This window comes from Mauremys reevesii, linkage group 19 (assembly GCF_016161935.1).
Source record: "Mauremys reevesii isolate NIE-2019 linkage group 19, ASM1616193v1, whole genome shotgun sequence".
In the NCBI taxonomy this organism is placed as follows: domain Eukaryota; kingdom Metazoa; phylum Chordata; order Testudines; family Geoemydidae; genus Mauremys; species Mauremys reevesii.
In genome coordinates, this window is record NC_052641.1 from 18,189,978 (window position 1) to 18,205,719 (window position 15,742).

Here is a 15,742-nt window from a genome sequence, read left to right on the forward strand (position 1 = left end):
TGAATCTGGTCTTTGGTGGGTTCTGCAGGTCATTGTGCAGCGGGAGCCTCATGTTTGCATGGACACGGTTGAGAAAGCGAGATGTCTGGGCAGCTCTTCTAATGGGTGGAGGCTGGATGTGCGATAGGACCTGGAGCCAGTTGTCTGGAGTCGATTTGAGCATCCCTGACACTATGCGCGTGGCGTTATTGAGTTGAGCATCAAGGAGTTTAGGGTGGCTGCTAGGGTCACTGGCGCACAGCATTCAGCCGCAGAATGTACCACGGCAATTGTTGCTGTTCATAAGGTCCGTGGACTGGAGCCCCATGACATTCCAGCCGATTTCCTGATAAGCACGACACGAGACCCGACCCTATCGCAGGTGTTGTTGAAAGGTCGAACTCCGGTCCAGCGTAACACCAAGATACTTTGGGTTAGCCTCATGCCTGACTCTCTCGCCACAGAACTGCACATGGAGTTTGGTATTAGTAATTTGATGGTTCAGATGGAAAGCGGTCACCACTGGTTTTTTTCGAGCTAGGCCTAAGTTTCCAGCATTGGAATGAATCAGCCATTGTGGTAGGATCTAGGGTTAGGGTGCAGCTGATGGTATGAAGGCTTGTGTGCTGAACAGGTAGAGCAACGTCATCCACATACATGAATTTCCATCACTGGGATATCCACAGCGTATAGATTAAAAAGTATCTGGGCCAGGATGGAGCCCTGAGGGATGCCCAAGTTAAGAGTTCTTGGTCTACTGATCTGGCTAATAAGGTGTAGCTTAAAGCGGCAGTCACCAGTCATTGCTGCCAAGAGAGGGATCGTTTGCCAGCAGTGAATGATGCGGGAGATCAAGGAGGAGGCCCTGTTTCCAGACAGTGTCATATGATGAGGACAAATCAGCCAGGGCGACAATCCCCGTCTTCAACGTCCGTTGGAGTCCTGCCCCAATGCAGTCAGTGAGTGAAGCTACTTGTAAGCCTCAACTGATTCCTAATTGACATAAGCTAAACCAGAATAAGCTTGGTTTAAACTGAAGTAAGACTGTTCACACAACCTTTCGCTCTGCTTTAACTAAATCACTTTAAAATCATATCCTAAGTTAAACTGATGCAACTTTCTCATGTAGACAAGCCCAAGTTAATAAAGACTAATAATTTGTCTGGTAATGGGAATTGTGCACATTTTTTTTTAAGTAGACGCATCAGTCTGAAACTTAGCTCCACATATTAATTGATTCACTCTCTACACATATATCTGTCTCTATATAGTAACTGATTTGGCCCAGGGACTGTGTACAGCAATGAAACCTAACTACATGTGACCAATGAAGTGGGGCCAGTTACCTTTTTTTGCAGGTTTCTTGTTGTTGTTTAGCTGCCCGCTGACATCCTGTAACCGTTTTTCTAACTCTTTCTTCTTTTCCTGAGCTAACTCTTCTTTAGATTTTGCTGCTTGCTTTTTCCCACTTGCAGCTGTGGAGGAGGAACGCACAATTTCTGAGACTGCATGGTTGGGGGGAAAAAAAAGTGGACATCACTATTTTACAGGGCACACACAACTAGGCAACTGCTCTGTAGTTACACTGTGAAGATCATGTGACCACATAGCAATTACACATCCCTACAGAGGACAACACACAAAGTTGCCTAGACTCTCAGATAACAATCCCCCTTGACATGATTTTTTGTTTGTTTGTTTGTTTTAAGATCTCTTGGAAACTATTTTAGAAGATAGAAATATCCATGTAATAACCTTGTAGTTACAGGTTACTTACCAGCCACTTATATGGTCAATAGTTACATTGTAATTAAAGAATTGTTACATGAGTTTTCTGCCCTGTAAAACAAAGTGTCCCATTAAAGGTTGTCAGAAGCAGGCATTTGCCATCAAGATCTAGATTTTTCATGCAAGAATTCAGCTGTTTTGTTGCTTAAAAAAAGAGAACTGCAACTGATACAGGCAAAAATAGCAGGTGGCAAGAATGTATTTGCATTAGCTAGGATTAAAAATGTTAAGAAGTATCAACAATCCTCACGCTTCAGATCATAAATTAATGCTAGCTGAGGTGAGGAAGAAATATCCCCCCACAGTACAGAATTGTATACTTTCGACTGTTGCACATCAGATGTTGGCCACTATCAGAAACAGGACAGATGGCCCACTGGCTTGATCCTGGGTCCAAATACCTAAATTCCTCTGTATTATTTTAAAGTAACGATAAACCAAAACCCTCCCACCAAACACTTACACAGAGCACCCTCTGAACACTAAACATTGCAATAAACAGAATGTGGCAGAAAAATTTTGTTATATTCCATGGTGTTGACATTGTCACTGCAGTTGACATTGTCACAGACAAAGCCCTGTTCATCAGTGCAGGGTATGCAAACTTCACACGCCTGCACTAATGACACTCTGTGGTTTTCCATGTTAACACAGGCTTTGGTTGCAAAAATAAAATGCTCTGCATACATAATTATTCTGGAGAGTCTCTGAATTGTTCCAGCAGTAAAGGGATTCAGTCAAAATCAAGCTGATACAGTAGAACCTCAGAGTTATGGACACCTCAGGAATGGAGGTTGTTCGTAACTCTGAACAAAACCTTATGGTTGTTCCTTCAAAATATTACAACTGAACAGCGACTTAATACAGCTTTGAAACTTAGTATGTAGAAGAAAAATGCTGCTTTCCCTTTATTTTTTAGTAGTTTACGTTTAACACAGCACTGTACTGTATTTGCATTTTCTTTTTCGTCTCTGCTGCTGCCTGATTGCGGACTTCCCATTCCAAATGAGGAGTGGGGTTGATTGGTCAGTTCATAACTCTGGTGTTTGTAACTCTGAAGTTCTACTGTACAAGAAAAAGCAAGAAAAAAAACCTATCGAGATGTCAGAAAAAAATAAATTTGCTTAGCGCTCTCTGGAAGTCATGTGGCAGCAAAATGGGCTACTCTGCAGGGATCATGGTTATCTGCTACATTTGAGTCTTTGCTCCCAGAGGTGAGGGGGTGGGGACAAAGCAGAGACCACCCATCAAGGAAGGACAGTCTTACAGTTAAGACACAACTCAGGATATCAGGGCTCAATTCCTGGCTCTGCCACAGACTGTGTGTGTGACTTTGGGCAAGTCACTTCATCTCTCTGTGTTGGTTCCCCACCAGGGAACGTATCCTTCTAGGTGTATGCACAGTACCTAGCACAAGGAGGCCTGGATTTTGGTCGTGCTTTCTAGACGCTATCGGAATACAAACAATAAGCCCCTCCCAGATTCTGGAGGGAAAGAGCGCCGTCCCGGGGAGCTTGGAACCTTCAGCCTTCCATGGAATAGGATTTTGGGGAGGGCAGGAACAGATTAAAGAGGAGGGTCTTGGACATTTCCACTGGGGGAAAGAGGCCTTTTAAAAAAATCACCATCAGATTGCCAACAAGTAATCAATACTTGGAAAAAGAGTTTGATAAGAAGAGGGTCTTAATGAGCAACCCCTCGCCGCCCGTGCCGGGGGGCTGATGGGGAACTCGTGAGCCAGGAGGTAACTTACAAAACGGTTTCCTTTGTTTTTTCTGTAAACAAGACTTGACGTATCTCTCCAGTTCTCGTAAAGTGGTGGGCTTCAAGGTTTCAAAATCTATTTCTATCTCGTCGGGGTTGGAGTCCCTGAGGGAAGGTTCCCGGGATTGGATGATGTGCACCACCCGGCCCAGCTTTTCCCCTGGCAGGCGGTTGATGTCCAAGCTGAGCTGCCTCTTCTCGTCATAGGTCATGGGCAAGCCCTCCTCCTCCTCCTCAGAATCGTAGGGTGCAGACGCCTGCTTGCCTCCTTTTTTAGGCTGCCTGGAGGGTTTGAAAGCACAAACATGCTCGCTGGTGTATCGCGTTCATTTCTCCTCCCCTTGTACCAAATGTTCTCTCACGAATGCGGACGGTTACAAACTGTAAACTGGCGTGACCACCGATCCCTAATGTTGAGGGATGCTGTCTCGATTCAGGAGAGCACTTAAGCCTCTGTTCAAGACCCAGTGATGTCAGTGGGACTGAAGTATGTACTTAAGTGCTGTCTCGAACAGGAATGCTAGTCCTGAATAGGGGCCTAACATCCCATGTCTAGCACTGAGACAATTTAGGACACAATTCGGTCTGGCATGTTGGCAGTTGTTACTGACTGTGAGGGCACCACCCCAGGCAATAAGGGGTTGAAGAGCTCCTCTGGGCAGGGGCGGCTCCAGGCACCAGCGCTCCAAGCGCGTGCCTGAGGCGGCAAGCCGCGGGGGGCGCTCTGCCAGCGCCGTGAGGGCGGCAGGCAGGCTGCCTTCGGCGGCTTGCCTGCGGAGGGTCCACCGAAGCCGCGGGACCAGCGGACCCTCCGTGCTTGGGGCGGCAAAATGTCTGGAGCCGCCCCTGCCTCTGGGCTCAGTAGGCCCCAATCTGCTGCACTCCAAGGCTTATCAATCCTGGAAAAGGGCAGGTCCTTAAAAAGGAGGATCCTGGTTCAGGCTGGGCGGCATTCAAGAGCAAACAGAGCTAGTGCACAGAACCCCCAGTCCCCAGGGGCCGTCTGCTGGGGAACTTGTCCAGAGCAACAACTGACTGAGCTCCCTGAGGAAACAGAGGGACCAGCTTTTTCCTTACTTTCCTTCTCAGAGACCCAGGACTTAGCCCAGGTTGTTTCGACAAAAGGGATAAGGAGCCCAGATCTTCCCCTCAGGACTACTGGCCTTTACCCTACATGAGACTGCAGGGACGCAACCCTTTTTGTAGGCCGTGGAGGTATTCTGGCTTTTTTCTTTTGGACTTCTTTAACACCTCCCTTTTTCCCGCCCCAGAAGAGGACAGACTCCCTCGGGCACAGCCGGAAAGTTGTACCCCAAGTCTGGAACCCAGACTACAGTCACACCGCCGTCCAGAGAAGGACATCCGAGACAAGAGAAGCACCTCCCCCCTCACTCCGAGAGGGCGCCAGAGGGGTACAGCCCATCACAGCACCACAGAACTAGATGATGGATGTAACCCTTTGGGGTGGGCTTCGTTAGGCGAGGACTGCAAGAAACTCAACACTCGTTTTTCGCTTGGACTTCACTGGGATCAGGTTGGGGCCCTTTCTGTGTTTTACAGTGTGTCTGCATTAGGGGGAGAGAAGCCACGTCGGAAAGAAGGGGCCAGATCCTGAACCCATGACAGAACTCCCACTGACTTCAACAGGAACAGGGACCTGGCCCAAAGTAACTGACCCCAACCCAGACCCTCTGCCCAGCTGGAACAGAACTGGAGCTTTTTCAAAGTTCTGAAATACAGTACGGGGTTAACTTTTTAACTCCATTTCTCCTTTTCAGCATTTGTAGGCACTTCTGCTAGTCCAGGCCCCAGCTGGCACTGGAGTGGAAGTTCTCATTGGCTAACCAGAGGCAGAAAGCACGAGAAAAAGCCTGATCTGGAGATGCCTTCCTAGCTAACGCCAATGACCAGGGCATTAGAAATAGGATGGATCAATTTCCAGCTCAAGACTCAAGAGATTCTAATCAGTGTCTGCATTTTGGGGGGGGGGGAGGGCATCTTCATTAATGCTCAGTGCTGGCCTAACTCTGTTCTCCTTGAAGTCAGTGGGAGTTTCAGCATTGACTTCAACAGATGCAGAGGTAGGCCAATGCCGAGTGCTTTCAAAATTCTCACCCAAGATGTTTATTCGATGTGACCCTCCAAACCTTGTGTGGTTCCCCATAGGCTAGTATGGATAACAGAAAGCTCATTCTAGAAAACTGGCAAGGGAAGGGAAAGACTAACATATAGGAAGACTCCGGACAAGATGCTGAACACCCACCTGTTAGCTGGGGTCGTGCTGTTTGCTTTTTTAGCTGGTGCTTTCTTCTGCTGGGTCTGTTTTGCTGGTTGGGCAACCTTGGGTTTCTTCTCCTCCTCGGCTTTCACTTTGTGCTTCTCTTTTTCTTTCTCTTTCTCCTTGTCTTTCTTTTTCTTCTCTTTTTCCTTCTTCTCTTTTTTTTTCTTTGGTTTGTTCACGGGCGCTTGCGACAAAGCAGCTAGCTGCTCATGGACGGCCTTCAGCTGCGGGGAGAACAGAAGAGTCGAGCCCCATTATCAACACACTCAACTCTTCCAGGCACAGACTCCACCCACCCACCCAGATGTGCTCACACCTCTCCCATTCACACCAGCAGCTTTTAAAGTTAATCAGTGGGCTGAGTCTACTGATTTCAGCTGGGAGACTTTGTTTGATTTTTAGTAACCTTTCTTTAAAGAGTTAAATATGGGTCCACGGAAGTTGACCCTCAGGAGAAAACTTAGTCCCCATTCTTTAGGCAAATGAAAAGTAGCCACCTCTTGAGTGGAGAAACTCATGGAAAAGTAGGGAATTTAGTGGTTAGGACTGAGGTATCAGGGTAGCTGGGTTCTATTCTTGGCTCTGCCAATGACCTGCTGGGTAAGTCACTTGATTATTTAGGTATGTTCTGGTGGCACCTGGAAACCGCAACCAAGCCCCCCTTGTGTTTGGCGCTGCACGTACACATAAGAGACAGTCCCTGCCCTGTAGAGCTTACAGCCAAGACAGCCAATAGGAGAGAGGAAAGAAGTATCCTTAACCCCATTTTACACAAAGGGACCTGAGACCCAGCGAAACTTGCCCAAGATCACAAAGGGAGCAGGTGGTACACTTGAGTATGCCTGAGCTTCCCTGCCTATAAAATGGGTGTGATAATCTTTTCCTCGATTATCCCAGGGGTGTTGTGGGGTTTCATTCATATTAGCCAACTGCTTTGGGATCCTTGGAGGAAGCGTGCAATGGAAGTGCCAAGCATTGTTGTTACAAAGAAAACATTTCCCATAGACTAGGTTTTTCCTGCATCATAAAGGCTTGGGGGGGGGGGGGATATCTTGATTGCCAGGTCTCAGCCCAGAGGGGATTTTTACAACAAATCGATACCCACAAGTGCCGCTCTACTCTGCATTTTGTAGACGTGCACACCACAGGCACAGACACACCGCTCACTATGGAGAGGCTGCTCGGAGCTGGCCTGCTGCTCACCTGCTCCTGGAGCTCAGCCAGCCTGGTCGCTCGCTCTTCTTCAGAGTCGGAGCTGTCGGAGTCAGACGAGCTCTCCTCGCTGCTGTGGCTGCTTTCCGTGCTTTTACTGACGACTGGCGCCGTCGCAGGAGGTGGGGGTGGGGGCTCCACAGGCTCGTCCGGCATCTTTGCAAATCTCATCTCGAAGACGTCCTGCAGAGATTGTTGGATTCAGAGTGACAAAGATGCCTCAGCCACAATGACCTCATTCTGCATCTTTTAAGATCATTATTAAGGCCATGCTAGGAACCCTGATCAATTGTGCGGGACAGACAAGTAACCGGGAAGCATCCCTTGCCCCAGAGAGTTTAGGGTCTAAAGTCGTAAGAGGTGGATCCAAGCTCCTTGGAAGTCAATGGAAAGCCTCTTAACAGGAGTTGGATCACACTTTAATCTCTCTTTGTAAAATCGTCTGAGACCTGCTTAGGGACAGATTATCAGATATATCCCTCCTGTGAGGTTCTTACACCTTCCTCCGAAGTATCTGGCTCTGACTACTGGCAGAGACCAGACACTGCGCTAGATGGACCATGGGTCTGGCAATTCCCTGTGCATTTGTTTTCTTCATAACTACTTACTTGCTGCTCTGCTGCTTGGTTAGACTCTCGTTCTAGGATTTAGCTCCTCCGTCCAGTTCAGAAAAAACCCTGCCAGTATTGACACTAACAGTACCTCTTGTTTGCGAGCGTGAGAACATCTGCTGCAACAGCCTTGGAGGTTGGCTTTAGGCTGGTACGTTGCTAGCATAGTTTTCAGACTGCACAATTTCTCCCACTTCTTCAATGGGGCGTTCAGAGGGGTGTATTATGTAAACGCAAGGTCACTGTCCTAGCACCTTGCGAAGCAATGATTAGGCCAAACTTTGAGCAGAGTGTTCAGCTTTGAGTCACAGCATGTGAAGAACAGGGTACCGCACAGGGCATCTATGGCCCTTTCCAAATACCAGGGCAGTCAAGGACCCTCCTGGATTGACATCAAGAGGAGCTGAGTGCGTCCAGAACCTTGAAGGCTCCTCCTAAGGGGGAACTAAAATGTACTCTCTGCAAGATGCATTTGCCAACATCTTTACCTGGAGTTTCCTGGCCATGGCTACAACTTCGTGGTCTGGGGGATTGTACTTGTAACAATTAGAGAACATTAACCGAATATCCGCCGCAAAACCTTGTGCGTCCTGGTATTCCCGGCTGTCCATTTTTTTCTGCAAACAAATAAGCCAAAGGGAGAGGGAGGGGAAAAGAGCCATAAGCAAAATGCATTCGTAGCGACTGCACAGACGAAAGGTGCATCACAGAGAGAGCAGAGTAGTTAAAAAACTGTTAGCTTACGACAGCAGCAGGTCGGTCTAGCTTGCTGAATTCAAGCTGCTAAGTGACATCGAGGCTTCAGATAATATTTTAAATAAATCGAATCCTTTGACTGTTGTATCACAGTGATTTTAACTCTAATATTCCAAGAAGTTCTGTTTAAACTGACAGTCTATGAAAGGTCGCAAGAGTTCATTTTCTACTAGAAATGAGGGTTCCGGAAAAAAGACACAACTTTGCCTCTGCCAAAAGAGGTAACAAAATTCCAGTGTGATGCCAAAGAGGGAGCGCACTGAGGGGTCACCCTTCTCGGCGTCTCTTCAGTCACAGTCCCTGTCCCTGTCCAATTCCACCAGGTTTTCAAATTTTAAGGGGCTAGATCCTCATATCACCGCCCCGCAGTTGCAGCTAACAGAGTGGTGGTGATGTAAACCAGCTGAGACTCTGGCACACAGGTCTGCTCCTTAAAACTCTACCCTGTGTCCTTGATCCTAGATAATATATAGCACAATGTCAAGGGTAAATGCTGCAAAACATTAATGGGATGAGCAAAGGTTTGCAGGATGGGACACTAACTAAGAAAAGAACAGAGAAAGGAACACTGGAAGCTAGGGTCATCAGAGGACAAAGTTACAGTTGATTGGATGCATTAAATGTGCATTTCCATCCCGTAACATGTTGGGATTTTTTTCCTCCCCTCGAAGATTCATAGATTTTAAGGCCAGGAGAGACCATGAGGGTCATCTAACCTGACATCCTGCATAACACAAGCCGGAAAATTCCACTCAGTGATTCCTGAATCGAGTCCAACTGAAGTTGAGCTAGAGTCTGTCTTTTAGAAACCATCCCATCCTGACTTAATGACTCCAAGTGATGGAGGATCTACTGCAGCCCTTGGGAAGCTGTCCCAACCGCTAATTACCCTCTCTGCATTAGCTAATTGCTACAAGGTAAAAAAAAAAATTGCACCGTATTTCCAGTTAGAATTTTTCCAGTCTCAACTTCCACCCATTCCTTTTCAGTTTAACCTTAACTCTGAACTCCCGGAGTTTGTAATGCTTGTTAAGAGAAAAACTGCAGCCGTCTTGGAGCAATGTTTTACTCTTCAGTTAGAGAGACGTACTCAGCCTTAAGTCCAGTTTAACTGTAGTGCAGTGGGATATTTCCCTGCATGACTTCATTCCGATAGACTTACGAGATTTGTGGGTGCACAGCAGTTTCTTTTACAGAATGTGTAAAATCTAACTGTGTAGGCTTGATTTATATCTACCATACAGAAATGCTGCATGTGCTGAATGGTTAAAAGCCTCCATTCTGCAGCTCTCTGTACCTGTCTCTCTCCTTGAAACGAGGAGGGTTTTGCATGCAGAGGGACTGCAGGCTTCGTATGGTAAAATTCACCCCTGTGCACAGGGCCAGTGGAAAGCGTATGTACCACTTAAGTAATAACGGCCCCAATATTTGGTCCTAATGCATACAGCATTCCCATTCACTTCATTGGGAGATACACATGTGTAAGGGCTACGGAGTGAGCCTTGTAATTAACTCAAACGGGCTCAAGTGAGACTTCAGTGGCAGATAGCTCTTGTGCTGGCAATCTACACAGATGTGAATTTCATCCTTACTGAACTAATTTTGGTAGGAAATCTGGATTCAGAGCAGTGACCTTACTACACTAGCACGTCACGCTGCGACGAGAAAGCTTGACAGACATGGCTGTGTGACAAGATCCCATTCTGGGGGATTTAATAAGCCAGAGAACGCCTTTGAGCTGCAGGACTGGGGCAGGGGAGGGAAGAGACAGATTTGTGCTCCTACAGATCAAGAACAGTTTGGCCTTGTATGAAAAACATTCTGGACCAATTCCAAAGCAAAACAGTACCTTAAAACTAAAGAGCCCTGTTACTTTAAAATATGCCTTCCTACTGGAAAGGCCTTTTTGAGGATCTTGTGTTGGTTTGGCATGTCCACTGGCTGATTATTGCACACATCAGTGCGCGAGGGTTCGGTTTCATCCAAAACCAAAGGTTTTCTAACTCCAGGGCCTTTTGATCACTGGATTTTTTTTTTTAATTTTTGTTTTAAAGAAAATTCACTCAGGAAAGACCGAGAACGTGGACTTCAAATGGCTGCATGAAATGCCTTTGGGTTCTTGACTTGCCGAGCTGCTTAGGCGCTAGCAGATGAGGGAAGTTTGCAATTGCAAGTCAGAATGAGAGAGTCTGGTGAGAGAGGGGACGAGAAAGGCTTAGGTACGGCTCTGCTGCAATCAGGTGTGAATGCAGCACCTGTCGCTATACCTGAGCTAGCTTTAATTCACCTAGTTTGTGTGCCATGGCAGCAGGATTTCAGCGCAGGTTAGCTGCCCAGGTATGTTTAAGCCTGTGCTTCTGCAGCTACCCTGCTATCGGTCTATGAACCGGCTAGATCAACACTAGCTTGGACATGGCTGCTATCGCACCTCCGACTGCAGTGTAGACACCTTTAGGCACCCAACTTTCACTGCCTCCCTCCAGAAAGCCCAGCCTTAGGGCTTATGGAGTCTTTTAAATTAGTAATTTCATGACAGGAGACCCTGGTGCCCCAACTGTGTGGCTCAGGGACAAGGGAGCAGACTCTCAGCAGGCGTAAATCAGGATTTCTCCGTTGCCTTCCATAGCGCTGTGACGATTTACATCAGCTGGGACTCAGGCCAGGACTCTTCCTAACCCGCTCGCAAGTTACATGAACTCCTAGGTTAGTTCTTTTAAGCCTAGAGGAAATTATCCCCGGAACAGCTGCAATTAAAGAAAACTTTGCAACTCCCTGAAAAAAACAAAAAAAACTCCCCCTGCTTTAAAACCCGGAACTGGGCTGCTCCGAAACCACAGCAGTTTGCTACAAGAAAATTCACAGACTTGCACCTTTAACTTCCTGGAGGCCAACGGTTTATTCTGGAAGCAAATCCTCTTACATGGCAACTGCCGAGTATGGTTACTTGTGTCCTCCGAGGTAAATAAAGGGCAAACACATCCATATTTCTGTCTCTGCAGTGACAAAGAGAGACCTAATGGCCAGTGCACAGGGCTGGGAGTCGGGCGTTCTGGGTTCCGTTCCCAGGTCTCGCACTGGGTGATCTTGGGCATAACCTTTCAGCTCCCTGTGCCTCAGTCTTCCCATCTGGAAAACAGGGATGATGCCTCAGCGCTGTGAAGAGGGTGGAGTAATGTTTGTCCTTGGATACAGCTATGGGAATTGCAAAGGATTAGTCCTGAGTCCAGGCTCCATGCAATTATTTTTAATCTCTTTGAGTGTAATTACCAAATAACCTGCAGCAGCCAGAGAGTTGTTAAATTAATCCATCCTCTTTCACTGATGTAGTGTACTCCAGAACCCCCTCAACGTGTATCATTCCTGCTCGCCACTCCACCAAACAGTTCCACTCTCTGCTAACCATGGAGGAATTACACACTCTACAGCACCAGTTTTGCTCTGTGATGCTCCTGGAATTTACATGGGCACATGCTCATTAATAGTAGAAACTTCTGCAAGGAATCGGACAGGAGAGCCCTACAGTTCTCTCAGCTCTTCCCATTCTGTCTTGATCCACTCTACCCTGCAGCCCCCCCTTCAGACACATTCCCACTCTGCACTAAAGATCCTTTCTCGGTCTGCCGGCCTATAAGAATCAGCTCAGTTGTATTCCCTCATCATCTCTCCTTTTCTGGAGATAGTCCTGGCAACCAGCCCAGCCCACCTTACTGGTACAAGCACAGTCAGAAAGTACCCTCCAAACCATCTGAGATACACCTATTGCTTCACAATTCACTGCAGGCCCTTAGACAAATACCTACCGAGACATGAAATATTAACTCTGCAGAATTAACCCTCACACATCCAGGGAGCAGGAGCGACAGGCACACACAAGACCATGTATTCTAGTTGCTAAAGAGGTTAATTTCCGCATAATGCTCAAGGGATGTGGCTGCACTCCACATACCAGCACACTGATCATCACTACAAAACTGAACCCAGGACCTTCCAGACTCATAAACAAAGCCCGCTGGCACTTGTGCTAGAGGAGATGTAACGTTTTGTTAATGTTACATTGTACAGGGCCTGTCTCAATTAAATCACACTATGGTGGTTTATGAAAGAGTACCAACAAGCCAAGGGTGACAGAAAAACAGTTCAGAAGAAAATAATCCCAGACAGCACTTCAAAGAGAATTTATTAAGAAAAATTCTACCCTGTGAAAGGCAGTTCCAGTCTCTTTATCTATAAAAGACTATACAGGGGTCACCGTTAATTTGTCTCCAACCTTCCCGACGGTACTAATAAAGTACAGACTGCAAATGGGAGGAGAACATCACTCAGTTGCATAGACAGTGCAGTCAGAGGTCCACATGTTTTATACGTTGCAGTCAAAAATTTGAGGTCCATAAAAGCACCGAAAGCAAATGGAGAGGACCCTAAGTGTGAATTTAGTGCTGGCCAAAGAAGCCACAGTGTTCTCAAATAGGTCTGCTTTTCTTAAAAACATGGATAATACACAGAACTCATCTAAAGCATCTTGCTTCCATGGATCGTTGGGCAAAACTCTGGCCCCACTGAAGTCAATGGACTTCATTAGGATCAGGATTTCATTCCTTAGATCTATATCTTGGCGGGAGCGGAAATCCCACTTGCCTTACTCACTTGGCAATCTTGCAAGGTGCTATGCATCTCTGGAAAGGCCCTCTGCACCTTTGGCTTCCAATGACCTCAAGAAAGTTGAATCCACTTGGCACCTTCAAGGATTGGGCCCAAAAATAGTCCACTGAAGTCAATGCACTACTCGAGTGAGATAGCCAAGAAGGATCCGGCCATCAGTAATTTACTGACCATTCTTAACACAAGACAGCAGAGGTGCTGGAACAATTTGTATAGTGGGGGTGCTGAGAGCCACTGAATCAAGCTGTAAAACCTGTCTATGATGGAAACCACTTCAAGCCATGGGGTGTGGCAGCACCCCCAGCACCCGTAGGTCCAGCACGTATGCAAGACAGCTAGAGAAGATTTTATTCATAGCTCCAAAAAAATCATATTACCAAAATGGGAGTCTGTACTGGGGTAAGGCAGGGACTGAGCCAGGGACAGTCAGCTTTGGAACAAATATCCTTCCAAACCCCATTAAAGAAACCAAAGATCTTTACAGATATTCAGGGCTGAATTTGGAATCGTGTGCATGCAGTAACTGGGCATAAATAACTGCAAGGGCATGAACCCACCCAATTGCATCCACAGGTATCTAATTGGAGAATTACAGACTTTGTTAGGGGTCCTCTTAAAAATTAGGGCCTCGGTCCAGATTTCTTAATTCCAGATGATTAACTCAAACACCTCAACACCGTCAGCAAAATTTCATATGAAGGGAAAAGGGAGCCATGTGAAAGTAATAATAATAAAACCCTACAATCTAATAGCCATATCCTGCAAACACTTATACGCCGCAGCAAATTTACTCACGTGAGCAGGGTACTGGGACAATTTGTATAGTGGGGGTCCTGAGAACCATCGAACCAAACTGTAAACCCTCTATATAATGGACACTGCTTCACGCCAGGGAGTGCAGCACCCCTAGTTCCAACAGTCCCAGTGGCCTTAATGGGATGCCTCTTGTCAATAAAATTACTCATGTGCAAAAGAATTAACAGGATCGTGCTTTAAGCCAGGTATGTCCCTTAGGACCTCCAGGGTATCCTGTCTGTCCGTCTGATAGCCCACATCCTGCAAACACTTAAGCATGTCACTTTACCCATGATTAGCGCCAATGGGATTACTCATCTGGATAAGAGCTTGCAGGATTGGGGCCTTAGCATGTAAATTCTCCACAGCTGAGACAAACAGATTGTTTGGTTTATAAACGTTTCAGGTGTCTCTTCTTCCTGTATGTATTCCAGTTCCATTGCAGGGCAAGGATTGAGGCAGGAATGTCAATCGAACAGAATCACATAGACGTAGAGCTGGGAGCGGCCTGAAGAGGTCATCTAGTGCACTAAGGCAGGCCCAAGTAAACTAAACCATCCCTAGATGTTGGTCTAACCTGTTCTTTAAAACCTCCAATGATGGAGATTCCACAACCTTCCTTGGTAACCTGTCCTCCTACTTAACTACCCTTATTGTTAGAAAGCTTTTCCTAATATCTAACCTAAATCTCCCTTGCTGCAAACTAAGCCAATTAGTTCTTGTCCGACCTTCAGTGGACATGGAGAGCAATTGATCACCGTCCTTATTGTGTAAACAATAAGAATCAAAGTCAATCTATGCTAGATTAAAACTTCCGTGGCTGAGAATGCTACTGAGGCAGACAGACAGACTGCTCGAGGCAGGAACTGCTCCAAAATGATCTAAGGGGGAACACTAGTAAGCATGAGAAAGAGAAAGTCCCATCCATGGTCTGATCATGCTCCCTCTGAAATCAATGAGAGTTCTGCTGCTGGCTTGATGGCAGCAGGATTGGGCTCCTGGCCAGCACTGCAGCTGCTGACATCTGGAAGTGAGTGGGGAAAATGGACATGAAGCTGAGCATAGATTTTCTGGCAGTGGGTACGGTTCTGTGATCTCATCCATGCGGATGGAGCCTCATGGCCACCTGGAGCCCGATGGGACTCCATGGGAATCCACAAAGCAAATCTGAAGGGCAGGGGATAGAGCATGGCAATCCAAACAGGACACTGCCCACCCCATGCATCCCAGAGGAGCCTCCACTGCTGGTCACCCAAAGAGAGCAAAGATGGCAGCTGCACCTGAAATGCCAGGGGGACCTCAGCCCTCCAGTGGGGACATGGAGGACGCCTCTCTCTCCGCCACCCCCAGCCCCTGAGAGAAAAGGAAAACGAGTCAAGAAAATACTCATGCTCTCCCCTCGATTAGCACTGCAGAAGATACAGGCAGAAAAGTCTTTCAGTCTCCCAGATCCCCAGCATTGATCTGCCCTGGTCTCCTCCTACTACAAACCGTATTCCATGAGGCCCTTCCTGCTGCCTGCCTACTCCACGCTGGTCTGCCTCCCAAGAAACGACACATGCACCAAGAGCCATTGGAGCCATTCTCCCACGCTCTCAACCTGGACCCAGCCAGCGCACCAGGGCTCTGCCACCAGTTCCCCCATCTCTTGCCTACACCAGAATCCCTTCTCTGCAGTATGACCAGCGCTCGCGCAAACTCAACTCACCCAAGCGTCTTTCCTTTTCTCCTCCCAGGAAGTCGCTGGAGGCCTTTAGCTCGGCTTGGCTCAGTGGCAAATCTAAAACGAAATCCTGAGCGCTGGGATGGCTCGGGTTTACAGAGTGAGGGCAAATGCAAGCTCAGAATAAAGATGGTCTTTGAGTCATCACTCCACAAGTGGCTGCTTGCAGCATCT

The 15,742-nt window shown here is 47.2% G+C and overlaps 1 protein-coding gene across 13 annotated transcripts in view; it reads right to left on the reverse strand.

Moving 5' to 3' along the window:
• Positions 1 to 15,742, reverse strand: part of BRD3 (bromodomain containing 3) — a 67,659-nt gene that overhangs the window by 5,902 nt on the left and 46,015 nt on the right. For 12 of the 13 annotated variants that reach the window (XM_039506054.1, XM_039506059.1, XM_039506060.1 and 9 more), the window contains 5 exons: positions 8,124 to 8,252; positions 7,016 to 7,207; positions 5,795 to 6,036; positions 3,521 to 3,813; positions 1,326 to 1,484 (listed from right to left, as the gene is read on the reverse strand). In XM_039506054.1, coding sequence (XP_039361988.1) covers positions 1,326 to 1,484; positions 3,521 to 3,813; positions 5,795 to 6,036; positions 7,016 to 7,207; positions 8,124 to 8,252 — 1,015 coding nt within the window. The remainder of the gene's footprint in view (positions 1 to 1,325; positions 1,485 to 3,520; positions 3,814 to 5,794; positions 6,037 to 7,015; positions 7,208 to 8,123; positions 8,253 to 15,742) is intronic. The other variant, XM_039506064.1, reaches the window with a different exon arrangement.